This window comes from Dermacentor albipictus, chromosome 4, assembly GCF_038994185.2.
Source record: "Dermacentor albipictus isolate Rhodes 1998 colony chromosome 4, USDA_Dalb.pri_finalv2, whole genome shotgun sequence".
Taxonomy (NCBI): Eukaryota; Metazoa; Arthropoda; class Arachnida; order Ixodida; family Ixodidae; genus Dermacentor; species Dermacentor albipictus.
Genome location: NC_091824.1, coordinates 112,419,731 through 112,433,428, shown reverse-complemented (window position 1 = coordinate 112,433,428; position 13,698 = coordinate 112,419,731). Strand labels below are relative to the sequence as shown.

At 44.7% G+C, this 13,698-nt stretch overlaps 1 protein-coding gene across 2 annotated transcripts in view; it reads left to right on the top strand.

The window, feature by feature from the left end:
* LOC139059262 (uncharacterized) overlaps positions 1–13,698 on the top strand; it is a 58,375-nt gene that overhangs the window by 41,324 nt on the left and 3,353 nt on the right. For both annotated transcript variants that reach the window (XM_070537442.1, XM_070537441.1), the window contains 4 exons: positions 2,557–2,672; positions 3,473–3,620; positions 6,604–6,816; positions 9,760–9,885. In XM_070537442.1, the coding sequence (XP_070393543.1) occupies positions 2,557–2,672; positions 3,473–3,620; positions 6,604–6,816; positions 9,760–9,885 (603 nt within the window). The remainder of the gene's footprint in view (positions 1–2,556; positions 2,673–3,472; positions 3,621–6,603; positions 6,817–9,759; positions 9,886–13,698) is intronic.

The following is a 13,698-nucleotide window of genomic DNA, read 5'->3' as shown; positions in this document are numbered from 1 at the left end:
ACACCGTCTACGGTGGACAAGCTTGGCTATTCCGCAATAAAACGTGCTATTATATTTCACCAATTCCACGTGTGTTGTTCCTTTTTTCGGTGAAAAAGATTCAGATCTCATCGCAAGCAATTTTAGAAGTTCACAACAAGAAAAATAGGGTTGTCGCCGCCGGATGGCACACTCTGTGAGGCCGCACTAAATAAGACCAGACGAAGCGACGCCTTGGAATTTGACTAAATGGCATACCAACTGGCAGTCGGCTTCGTTACAAATTTATAGGACATGGAAGTTGTGCTTGGGACGTTCACGTTTTCTTTCTTTACTTTATTGGCGCTATAAAACCCGACTTTGAACCTGAATCAAAACATTGTGTGTTCACCAAGTGAATATAGCATTCTGAATGTATTCCTTGCCTTCATTTAATGTGTCGATTCTATCAAGAATTTTATGAGATCGACATTTCAAGAAGTATATTTTCGATTAAATTAAGGTGGAACCCATCCTTAATGATTACGTATGCCATGCGAAACATCTTGAACAGAATATACAACACAATTGTGCGCAAAGAGCGGGGACGAAGGTATGACAACTACTACATAACGATCATGGGTTGGTAATTCCCAAGCGTTGACAACAGTACGATGACGATGGTGTGACAACGGCGGGTGGCCATTACATTGTCATAATGTAATGGTCAGCCGCCGTTGTCATGACAACGTTGCTGGTGCCACGGCTGCATTACAACAAGAGATGAAGACGCGTCAGTGACGGTGATGCTGTGATGGCGACGATGTGAGGACAACGTGATGCAGATGGGAGCACGATGTTAAAATGATCACAATGATATGACGACGAACGGCAAGACCATGACTTTGTGCTGTGGCTTGGTAGTGGTCGAACAAACTTCCTTCTTAACTCAACCAGGGGCAATGACAGGAGGATGCATGAGCAAGACATTACGTGTGGGCCCCTCTTACGAGCTTCGTCAAACGTTTACGTGAAGATTTGATATGTTCAGGACCGTCAGGTGAAGTAGCAAAAATGTATTGAACCTGAATTTTTTTTATTTTTTAAAATAAGACATATCAGTTGGCAGCTTCTGTGCACATTCCATTCGTGTTTATTACCGGAAGAACTGGAAATGTTTTAGTGCTATTTTGCAGTGACCGAAGTTGACAGTTCTCAAACATTCTAAAGCATCTTTTAGTGCTATAATTACACCGCCCTGCAGACCATATGTGCATAATACAGCCAACTTCCGCAAAAGAGCCTGTGTATTTCTTGTGTTTCTGGAGTGCACAAATGAAAACCTGTACTGTCAGGCCTTCTACATAGGTGCATATGTTTGACAACAGTCGTATTTTCTCTCTTTCTTTTTGGCGCGACATGTGATGGTGTGACATGGTCATCGCTTCTAAATAAACCTGCGTGTGCAATAAAGATTCATCTCAGACGCGTAGGGCTGTCAGTTTCATAGTGGGTCTGTGATGCAGCTGGAATGCCGAAGCAGCCGCATCATGCTATTGGTGTCAAACTATGACTGACAGTCATCCATGATACAGGCTGAGATAAATATCCCCACAGTTTTTACTCGTCTGAGCAGTCAAACGTCATAAAATTTGGTTTGAGATAGTATGGGCGAAGCACCAGTTACAGCAGTTTTTTGTAGCATTGACCTTCCCGTAAAAACCCGTGTATTGACGGCAGACGGCAATTCCGAAATGTTTACAACTCCGCAGTAAACTTAATAACTGCGAGAAGTGAATGAAAGCCGGCGTAATGTTAGAGTCATCTCAACGGGCTCTTGCACAATGATTTTTTCGAATATAGATTGAGAGCTACAGGGCGTTCGTGAGAAAGTTGGCTTCGCCGCGTAGCGCGTTCCGCTGATGGACCATGTCACGAAGAAATCCCGAGGTGTGGGTCACGTACAGTTTTGCTGTGAAACGATATAATACCCATAAAAGCACAACCAACCTTACAAGGAAGGGGCTACTTTAGATGATTTTATTGGCTTCTGTGAGGAGCAATCGTAGGTCGCGGACACCTGGTATGCACGCCACAGAACGCAAACAAACAAAAGTACCACTTACACAGTGCGATGCGGTGTATTTGGCGTTAGGCTGCGACAAAACGTTACTGTAAAAAAATACTTTCCGCGCGCGCTATCCTGATTCGAAGTTGCATCCGCTGAGGCTCGCATGATTCCGGGTATGCGGGCGTTCAACCGATTAAGCCACGTCTGAAAGCGAGCGCTGACTAACTCGACGCGGAGGACCTTGCCTTGCTGTGAGATGGACTATACGTCCTTGCGTATTCCTTCTTTAGCCCATGCTCCCGCGAATCATTCGAACAGATAGAGTATTGCTGCTTTTGTTATCTCGAAATTCAGGACACCGTAGTTTTGTGTATGTATGTTGTGATATTGAATGTATTGCCTCAAAATGAGAAAGCAATGTAGGGAGCCTCTGGAAAATTTGAGTATGTACGTTTATGATGCAAGTTTCTGACGCTTTTCCCATTCCACTGAGATGTAGTAACCATTATTCCTTGTTACTGGCGCAGATGATTTCCAAACTAATGAGGGACAAGGTGGACCCGGAGTATCGGCCCAGCCACACCTTACTTCACTACCCGCTGATCTATGAGTCGATGGCCACTGACGTCGCGGAAGCGCTAATGTAAGGATCATACTAGACCCGTGAACATATATGTATATTGAACAACGAAACGCTTACCGTATCTTGTTCAAACTGTAATTCTGAGTACATAACGCAATTTTTAAAATTAGGCTGACTGCTTGAGGTAGGAATGCCATCAGCAAGCATCAGTTCGTAGTTGCAGGGCAAATGCTTGTTCCTCGTTTTTTTTTTCTATTCTTTCGGTCTGTGTCACTTCAGCGCTACCCCTGCAACCATGAGCAGCTACCGACTCGCTCCATTTTCCTATTCTCCTCAAAGCATCAGCTATTCTCAGCAATGCAACAGTAATTTGGCAGCGAACAATGCGTCATCATACTTACTGTGGTATATTTTCGTGCTAGTGTCATGATTTCAGGGATGTTAATTCATCCGTAATAATATAAATTTCTTCTCGAATATACCCAGACACAATTTTTGAAATATCTGAACAATGTGTACAGTGTTGTTCGAGAACTACTACACCTCTTGGAGCGAGTTCAGAAGAAAACAGCCACGACTTTGGGTCTCGGATGTTCGCAAAGAATGTTCAATGTGAAAATGCCGCTACATTCTTAGGCACTATGCGCACTTAGTTCATAGGTATCATTTCAGGATGCTTAGGGACACCATTGAATAATGGAATGTTTTGTTCATCCTTATCTTCCATCTCCTTGCTTCGGATCAGCATATAGACAGTTTCAAATTATCGATTTTCAAAGTTCAAGTGCAAGAAAAATAACCCGAATAGCTTTGAGAGCATCGACATCAACAGCTCACGGTGCTTTCCCTTTATCTTGCAGGACCTATTCCGTAGATCTGCTTGTTGCCGTTGGATACGTAGCCTACAGCGACATCAGGATCAAGGACTGTCGCATCGTGCCTCCAGTCTTGCACTCTACTGAGCTACTCGAGCCTTTTGTTTTGAATAATACATACCCCATTCGCTTGGTAAGTTTGGTTGGCTAGCGCCTCGTTTTGTCCATAACACTTTTTATAGTTGACCCAAATAGGAAAAGGCAGCCAAAAAAACAAAAAAGAAGAGTATGACGACTTGATATATTTGATGACATGCACATTTTGTTTTCTCTCGGAATATGCTGTTTCTATTAGGAACAACTTTGGTGTAAATTTTTTCTTACTGACAGGTCGTATAGAGCGAATGGGATTTTGGCTAGGATTCCATCTTTGTTGTTTTACGTGATAAACCTATTGTAATGCGTCTTACGAGTGATTTCACTTGATCAAAATTTTAAGTGCCTAATGAAGCTTTGCAGACTAGAATGGGTGCATCTAAAAAGTAAATAAATGTATGTATGTACAAATATAGTGTATCATTAAAACCATAGCAATTTTAGGGTGCCATTAACATTCAATTCCTTCTTTTTATTGCTCATGCGGATATCTTTAGATCATAGTCGCATGGAAAGACTTCGTAATTTAATCATTTAGAAAACAAACCTGATTGTGTAGTAATTCGGATGTTTAATGAGGTGTTCAGAAAGTGGCTGCCTTGTTGTTGTCGTTGTTGTTTTTTACTGCATCTGCTCCCAGTAGTCAATATTGGTTTCAGTGCCGTACAAAGGCGAGTCAAACTTATGGAACTGAGTTACCTCAAATTGTGCTACGCCTGGTCAATCTCGCCACCAACCGCGACAATACACGTGTTACCAAGCCAAAAGAACACACGGAAAGCTCCAGAACTATTCGCATCCTCCCCAAATTCAACTAAATTCTTGTGGCACAATATATCTTCAAGTCAACTTGCTATTGTCAACTGGCCTTTTATGATTCTATAAAGTATTCGCTTGCTAAGATTTCACAAGCCCATTTTTGTTACAGCACCTCCATAAACTCTATGTGGTTAGAGAGTACATTCCTTCAGTTCGTTCCCATAAACGCGTCTTTTGCTTTTCTAAGCAAATATGCACAGATTGAGCATCACATAGCAATTTCTTCATTCCCTTTTGATCCTTGATTGCCATCTCGTTTCGTGTCACTTGAAAAGTACAACACTGCTGTGGTCGCTGACGATGCAGCAGTATGTCTAGTGCGAAGCATCGATTTACTTGAGGACCAGTGCATAACAGCATTATCACACGCACGACATATGGTTTCACCTGAAGCGAGCTTTGTGTTGCAGTAGCCTATTTTAGCTCATTTTTTTTCTGGGTTAGCTCAGAAAATAATGTAAGCGTTTGTTTACGGGGCTGGACCAAGGATATATCCTCCTTGGGCTGGACACAGGAGGAGAGTACATTGTGCCCACAAAATGATCATGTTGATGGAGGCAATGCAATGCATTGCCTCCATCAACATGATCATTTGTTGCTCACGGTTAGAGGCCGCCATTGAGGCCCACGTGGCTGGCTTCCTTGCGCCAATATTTTCTCAGTCCACAAGAGACCCCTGACCGCTCTATGGTTCAACAATCTCCTGAGCACATCCCAGAAACTTGCCTGTCTTATTAGCAGTGACAAGATTGAAGCAGTACACACGTGAAAAGTCAAAACAAGTTCGAGCCAGTCGGCTGACTTTGATTGGTTTAAGCCAATCACAATGATATATTATAGTGACTGCGAAGAATCCAACACCGCCATAACAGCATGGAAACTCCTGACCAACAAGACAAGCAACACTGACGTCGCAATGTTGGCGGTGAGCATTGTCGTCGATCATCAAACCTGATCTGACGCATCACATCTGTGGGCTATTGTGCACGTATCATCGCAGATTCTATCGTAGTGGCTGGTGATCACGAGTATCCGTGAATGTAGTACAACAATATTGGCGTCGCGCGCGCCATTTGGTTAAAAAAACTCTCGCTATAGAATTGGCAATAACATTAAAGAAATTTCCGATAGAATGGACGCGTCTCACACCGACGACATGTTGATAAAAGCAATGAATTAGAGATTGATCACTAGCAGATAGCTTGTACGCTTGAAGCAATCTACGCTTGAAAACTATCGAAATATACAAGACAATGTCGTGCAACCCTCGTGAAAGCAAAGCTTTGTTAATTCGACCCAATGATATTTCCTAACACGCAGCTTGATGAACACTGATTGTGGTTTCAGAGCATAAATTCCAGAATGATGACTGCAAAAGCAACTAGCCCAACCGTTAGTCTTTCAAAGTTGAAGGTTCATGTCCACTTTGCAAGAAACCGCAACCTGGCAATAAATGCATTTCAGTTTACGTCTGACACATCTAAGCTGTTCATTGGTCATTATTTTATAATGAATAATAACTGCACGAAAGGAAGCGTTTACACCTGGAAGAAACCGGGTAACACACTGATTATGCGCCTGGTGCATACCCATGTGTTGTTCAAAAGGAAGCAATTTGAGCGTGAGCAATTTGTTGGGCGGCACGCAGCCGGCCACGCCATTTACTTTCACCGAAGCAATCTAGTGTCCATAGGTTTTGAGCCTGTCACTGGAAACACTTGCCAAATGCTCGGCACGCTTTCTTGCTTTCTTCGTCTAAACGCACTCTGGTGGGCCATTATCCCTTCTACGTATGCTTAGTAGACTCGTGCGTGCTTCATGTATACCACTTTTGTAGACAACGTCTGACATAAAATTCTGTTCCGGAACACCGTCGAAAGGTGCAAAGTTTGTCACCTTGTCAAATCTGATTGGCCCACAGTGCTGCTACGGCTTCTCTGACTCGCTGAAAACGTGAACACGGAGGAATTCTCTAGTTTCCGTGAAGAGCAATCCTGTTATTTGTACATCCTGCCGTTGAGAAGATCGCCGGGCCTTCGTTGCCTTTATTCTATAACAGACGCATCTAGTTTAACGGTGCGCACGTTTTGTCGCGACCTCAACCGTACTGCGCTGTGGCGATGAGACAAAGGTGCTCACCACTTCTGCAACGTTACCTTCGTCCTGACGTCGACTTGTATCACCGCCTTGGCTCATCTCAGGTCAGAGTCATATCGGCCCTGGCGACCTTAAAGAACAAGTGGGCCACTGCAACTGCGTTTGCCGTGTCCCTGGGTATGGGTGGCCGGTGGTATGTACCCAAGTACCCGGACAAGCTTGCAGGTACTCCCGGAAACTACTCTCTCGGTCATGAGTGCGCGACGGCAACGGGAGGAGATGTCCCCCGGCGAGATCAGATATCGAGCATTGTCGAAGTAAGTGTGAGCAATGTTTAATTGATTTTCCTCCTGACGCAAAAGCATTTCTCATTGGTAGGTCTATATGTGACCCCACTGCTTCGAGCTCACATTATTCACTGCCTCAGTGAACGCATATGTATTTGCATCACGTGATTCTATGCTAGGGCACCATTGACGAATGCAGCACATTGACGAATGCAGGTTATGTACTACGTTGAGCCGTTTAAGCGTCAGTACGCGAGCATGTGTCTTTCAGCATAATGACAGAGCAGCGCAATGGTGAGGTTGTCAGGGTAAGTATTATTTGACTTGCGCAGTTTGTTAATTTAAGCATTTGTGGTGGGCGCGCGCGTGAATGTGCGTGAGTGTATGTTTGTGCGCGCTTGTGCGTGATGCAGTAAGATAATCCAACCAGTCCAGACTAAACATGCGTTAGATAGTGAAGAAATTTGATCGTTTAGATAACAGCAAAGTGGTAGCTATGCGGATGCGGGCGTATGTGTTGTGTTTGTGTGTGTGTGTGTGCGTGTGTATGTGTGTGCGTGTGTGTGTGTGTGTGTGTGTGTGTGTGTGTGTGTGTGTGTGTGTGTGTGTGTGTGTGTGTGTGTGCGCGTGCGTGCGTGCGTGCGTGCGTGCGTGCGTGCGTGCGTGTGTGTGTGTGTGTGTGTGTGTGTGTGTGTGTGTGTGTGTGTGTGTGTGTGTGTGTGTGTGTGTGTGTGTGTGTGTGTGTGTGTGTGTGTGTGTGTGTGTGTGTGTGTGTGTGTGTGTGTGTGTGTGTGTGTGTGTGTGTGTGTGTGTGTGTGTGTGTGTGTGTGTGTGTGTGTGTGTGTGTGTGTGTGTGTGTGTGTGTGTGTGTGTGTGTGTGTGTGTGTGTGTGTGTGTGTGTGTGTGTGTGTGTGTGTGTGTGTGTGTGTGTGTGTGTGTGTGTGTGTGTGTGTGTGTGTGTGTGTGTGTGTGTGTGTGTGTGTGTGTGTGTGTGTGTGTGTGTGTGTGTGTGTGTGTGTGTGTGTGTGTGTGTGTGTGTGTGTGTGTGTGTGTGTGTGTGTGTGTGTGTGTGTGTGTGTGTGTGTGTGTGTGTGTGTGTGTGTGTGTGTGTGTGTGTGTGTGTGTGTGTGTGTGTGTGTGTGTGTGTGTGTGTGTGTGTGTGTGTGTGTGTGTGTGTGTGTGTGTGTGTGTGTGTGTGTGTGTGTGTGTGTGTGTGTGTGTGTGTGTGTGTGTGTGTGTGTGTGTGTGTGTGTGTGTGTGTGTGTGTGTGTGTGTGTGTGTGTGTGTGTTTATAGACCGTTTGAAATGAAGTTTTGCGTTGGTATATTAAAGCTATGGGCACATTGAATAATGCGTAAATTTTTGGCACATCGGGCCATCTCATAAGAGTGTTGTGCAATTGCTATTATAGCAGGGAAACAGCCTCCTAGAGAAAAACGGTTTTTTAAAAGTCATCTAAGTTATCACTTTTACTATCACGTTCATTATTCGCATATTGCTTGAGCAAGGTGTAAACAAAAAGTATCCGCGTTGTGATATTTATATTCGAAGCAGAATTAGTAACGCTGAAGTGTGCAGAAAAAAACATGAGTAACAAAACGCGAACATCGTAGTGATTCGGGCTCAATGGATTTCGACAATATGTTAGAGCCGTCAATAAATCAGGCATTGCCCAAAAGCTCGCATGCAGCAAAAACACGCATTGTTTCTACGTGTCAGGTGGAAATCGAAGCGTACGCTTTCACTATCTGATCAGTTGGCTACTTCATACAGAACACACATCACGACTTATACAAAGGCTTTTGCGCTATGGTTTTCAGTAGAGCCCAACAAACTGGCACTACTGCTTATAAGTAATGCGCTCGAGCTCCCTAGCCCGTTTTCGCAAAATGTGAGCAAGAAATTTCCCCATCAGTTTCCTGGATTTTTGCAAAACAATATAGTCAAGTTTAACGGTGTGCTTACATAAAAAATAGGAGGCATCGAAGTTTACCTAATTAATTGAACCTTATGAATAAAATGCGCCGTCCTTACTGAGGTCTTATCAAGAAAGATGAAGATGATGCCAGCAATATAAAAGATCACAGAACACATCCCCATAGACGCTGCCAAATACACTTGATCTCTCGTTCACAAGAAATCAGACAGAGAGAGTTGGCGCCCTTCCAGAGGCTAACCAGAGGCTTATGTCGCAGTATAAAGGTTTGTTTATAGGCACCCAAGTTTGGTTTTTGCGTCTATTCTTGCTTGCCTGGCCTCATATCACAGTAAAAATGGACGTTTCTATTTTGCAGTAATCTAGATTGCTAGCTCAACATAGATTGTACCAAAAATTTACATCAGCGTAACAACAAAACCACTATTCTTACCGTGAATTGAGGCGTGGTAAGCGTGAGAAGGTGCAAAAAATGAGACAGGAGGCGAACCATCATTCAGTCGTCAGAGATTACTACACCGTCAACTCGCATCAAGCTCATTGTTTATGCGTGAAGAAAAACTTGCAAGAATGTACATTCAAATTTCCTTTTCTTTTTTGCGCAAACATATCGGTGCATAGACTTATGCGCGAAATAGAAGTCAAGTGAGTCTGGGCCTAGTGCCCTCCAGCATAAGCGACTTTATTCCCTCCACATGATTGCAAACAGTGTTTCAAAGTGACGATTCAGCACTATATGTCGATTTATTGTTCCGCTTGCCCGTTAACTATGGCACTGTCTACTCCAACAGAAGACAGCTTGCTATGTTCGTCTGGTGTCGCAGCGTGCGGACTGGTTAGAAATGTATGGAGAAGTGGCTCATGCGCACGACGCATGCGCGAGTCGTTTAGGCTCCCTCCCCCTGTATACCAATCTGGACAGTTCATACGCGCAACTAAGTGTTTAGCAGCTTATCTTTCGGAATCATTTATTAGCGCGTGACAATATTTTCATTTCTCACAGTTTTCTGAGCAAAAATCTCGTTCTGATTCAACAGGCCTGTGAAGACCCGAACTACAATGACACGTTCAGCATCGATAGCACCTTCCAGGCCATGTTTTCATATGTCAAGCCAGACTTTACGCTTTACACCTACGACAGTGCCTCCACACTTCGCTTCAAGGTGAGAGTGCTCGCTAATGTCTGGCCGCACTGTCATCAGGTGCTTCCTGTTATACATTTTGTAGGTTCCTAGATAGCAATAGTAGAGAGTGTAGATGAGGGCCTGGTCTGTGCTTAGAAGAAAAACTCATGAGGGTCATTATATTATTACAATGTTACACAATATCTGCTACATCTTGCCATTGTATAATACCTTGTTCTTGAATTTATTTTGTTTGTTTCCTTGTTCTTGTTGAAAATTGTTGTCTAGTCCTCTTCACATATTACTCCTACATGGAGCCTGTGAGGTATTTGTAAATAAAAAAAATCAACATTGAACACACTTGGGCTTAAGACGCGAAAGTAGCGCAGACAACGCATGGCGGCAGCCGTGCGTGGTTAGAGCACGTGTCTGTCGCTGCCTCCCGATGTTGCCTGCTGTCTGTCATCCTTGGCGGCATTCTAATCGGTTCAACATAGAGAGTAACAGCGGTGGTTGTGGTTGTGCACCGAATACGCTTCCCGTGGGCCGCTCTTTTTTCATACCTCGACGTGTTTCGGACAAGGAAACCTGACAGTTGTTGATGTTGCACTGAGAGTACGGGTCTCAGGCAATGCAGGCCTACTGGAGCTTCGGTCGAATTAGAAAATAATAAGCTAGGAGTTTAACAGATGGTGGAGATTGTTTAAGCATGTATGTTCGGAAACACAGTTTACAAATGCCATCATCAACATAATTTCAGCTTAATAATTCATAGCTGCGCAGAAAGGTCATCATATGCGGCGCACTATGACAATAGAAATATTAAAAGAAATAAACAGTACGTCGGCAGATGCACATGGCAATGTAGAGCTCGTGATGGAGCGAAGCGGGTTACTATACACAACCACATATTATTTTGAAGTGGACCGAACGTTAGGACATTGGCTAATTAATATATTGCTTCACCTGAATCGATACAGCAAACGTTTAGGCAGCCTAAGACAATACATGCTTGTTTAACAAGTGGAGACTATTGTGCATAAGTGATGCCCATGCGTTCGCTCAGAAAATATTTTGCCTGCGCAACAATCGCAGCTCCACTGCAGGAGAATCGCTCTGAGGAGTCTTCACTAAATTGAATAAGTATGTTGAATGCGAGAGCATTCCTTTGCCGTCCCCTGCCCACTTTGCCCTGGCATCATATCTGATCTCGATTTAAAAAAACAAAGACGAATTTAGAACGAAAGAGTTCAGTCCTCTACGACGATCCTAAGATCTATACGACGATCCTAAGATCTGGTAGCGTGGTTAGCGAGTATCAATCTTTGGCAACGTGCCAACAGTTTGGGTGGATTTCGTATTTACGTGCAAATAATCCTGCAACTACAGAATTTGAACCCAAAGTCATTTTCAATAGGAAGAAACGGAAAACGAAGTATAAGGAGCGAGCCTTGGTCAGAAGCGAGTAACTTCGGTTTCTCCAAATAGGATAACCTCTGGTTTCACATTCAAATTAATCCCCACACCACGCGTCACACCAGTTGGAATTGGTTCTAGAAAGCCAACTCCGTAAGCAGAAGAGGTTGAACACAGGAAGCGACGACGTTCCCAAACAGAACTTCTTCCCTGTGCCCCCGAAATAGAAGCAGCCAGGGAACGCCGGCTCCACCAGCGAGTGGCACAATGGCACCCACAAACGCCCACCCAACCACCCACAAACCACCCACAAACGAATGGTCTTACGGAACGTCTCAACCGAACAATCACAGAGATGCTGCCGATGTACGCCTCCAACGATCACCACGACTGGGACGCCACGCTGCCCTACGTGACGTTCGCGTATAGCTCATCCCGACATGACACCACAGGATATTCGCCCTTTTATCTTTTGTATGGTCGCGACCACACATTGCCGTTTCACACCATCCTCCCTTCTGTGCCACATGTTGCAACTGAGTACGCTCGTGAGTAATTGATCGCATTCACATGGCAAGTCAAGTCGCCCGATCTCATTTGTTAGCCTCGCAGCCTATACAAAAAGAGCGTTATGACCGGTGCCATCGCGATGTTAAATTCGCGCCAGGTGCTTGGGTGCTCCTTTGGTCACCATCTCATCGGGTCGGCCTCTCCCAGAAGCTTCTTTCTCGCTACACAGGGCCTTATGAAGTCCTACGTCAACTTAACGACGTGAATTAAGAGATTGCGCCGGTACAGTTTAATACATCCTCAAGTCCGACGCCTGTTGACGTCGTCCACGTTTCGTGGCTGAAGCCATACTTCGCTCGCAATTCTTTACCTACCATGCGACAAGACGGCGTTTTCCCACCCGGAGATCCTGTTACGGAAAAATGAACGAAGAGAGGAAGAAGACGATCGCGAGACGCTGGCTGCTTCTGGTTGTCGGTGGTCAGCCAGACTCATTTAGTATATATATTGTAAACATAATATTCTATACTCCCAACATCCCGGTAACATATATTTAGGTATATGTATATGCCATGCCTTCCTATATTACAGGAGGTATATGCGGGTTATATTGCCACACCATTCAATCACTAACATTACTCGTTCCTTAATTGTCTTATATTTCTGACAAAGTTATTCCTCGGAAGTTTGAGAATGACAGCCCACAAAGAAATGCGCAACAAAACATCGACAGTGCATACCTTTCTGTTAAATCTTCTGAGACTTAAATGTTAAATGTGCGAAGCAATAACATAAACCTGGAAATTATGAAAGTTTTCTGGCGCGGCTGTGCACAACCTCCGGATCGGCCCACGCAAGAAAGACGTTTCTACCAGAAAGTTCGCCTTCGTGAATAGCGTTCTCAACCAGCGTTCGCCGGTAAACATTACGATTACATATGGTGTAGTTGCTGGGTAGCGTGAGAAGAGTCATGGGTTTTTTAATGTTATCGCGTTCCACTCCTAAAGGCGAAGCGTACGCGTCCTCCAACCTTTCTTTTGTTGACCGGTAACCAGGCGCCACAGCAGTTGGAATGGTTTCTAGAAAGCCAACTCCAAAATCCAAGTAACATTTTTCCCTGAAGAAGGCACGACTCATTGCACAGAACCCCAACACCGAGCCTTACGTGTCATTGACGAGGACGTCTGCATTCCGCCGCTATCATGCAGACATGTTTCCGTCAGTTGCGGCACACAGTATAACGAAGACGCAGAAACGGAACATGTGACTGCCGTTCTATTCCGCCAAGGTGTAGCCATAACCCGTGGCATCGTCAGCTTAGTCGACGGGCGTGCGGAGGATTCTTGACAAATTTCACGAACGAACGTCGGCCCATCAGTAAAGGCACCGCTGCCGCATACTTAGGTGAAATCTACCATGCTCAAGACTGTTTTGCCATGCACGAAGAAGCCAAGGCTCGTGCAACACCATGTACACCCGCTGTTGACGCTGGTCCGGGCTTACCACCAACAGAACGACACCATCTTATGGAACTGCTCGATGAATTTAGGGACTGCTTCTCATCTACGTCGCGAGTAGGACAAACACCGCTGACAAAGCATCGCATCATCACGGAGGAGACAGCAAGCCCCATTCGACAAAACCCGTACCGTGTGGCTCAGAAAGAACGTGAGGTAATACAGCAACAGGTCAAGAAGATGCTACAGGATTATGTAATACAGCCATCAAAGAGCCGTTGGGCATCACCTGTAGTGCTTGTAAAAAAGGAAAATGGTACGTTGAGGTTCCGCATTGATTATCGCAAGTTGAATCACGTTGCGAAGAAATATGTTTATCCGTTGCCACGGATCAATGGCTCTTTGTACAGGCTACGGCATGCGCGTTACTTCTCTTCTATGGACCTTAAAAGTGGATACTGGCAAATAA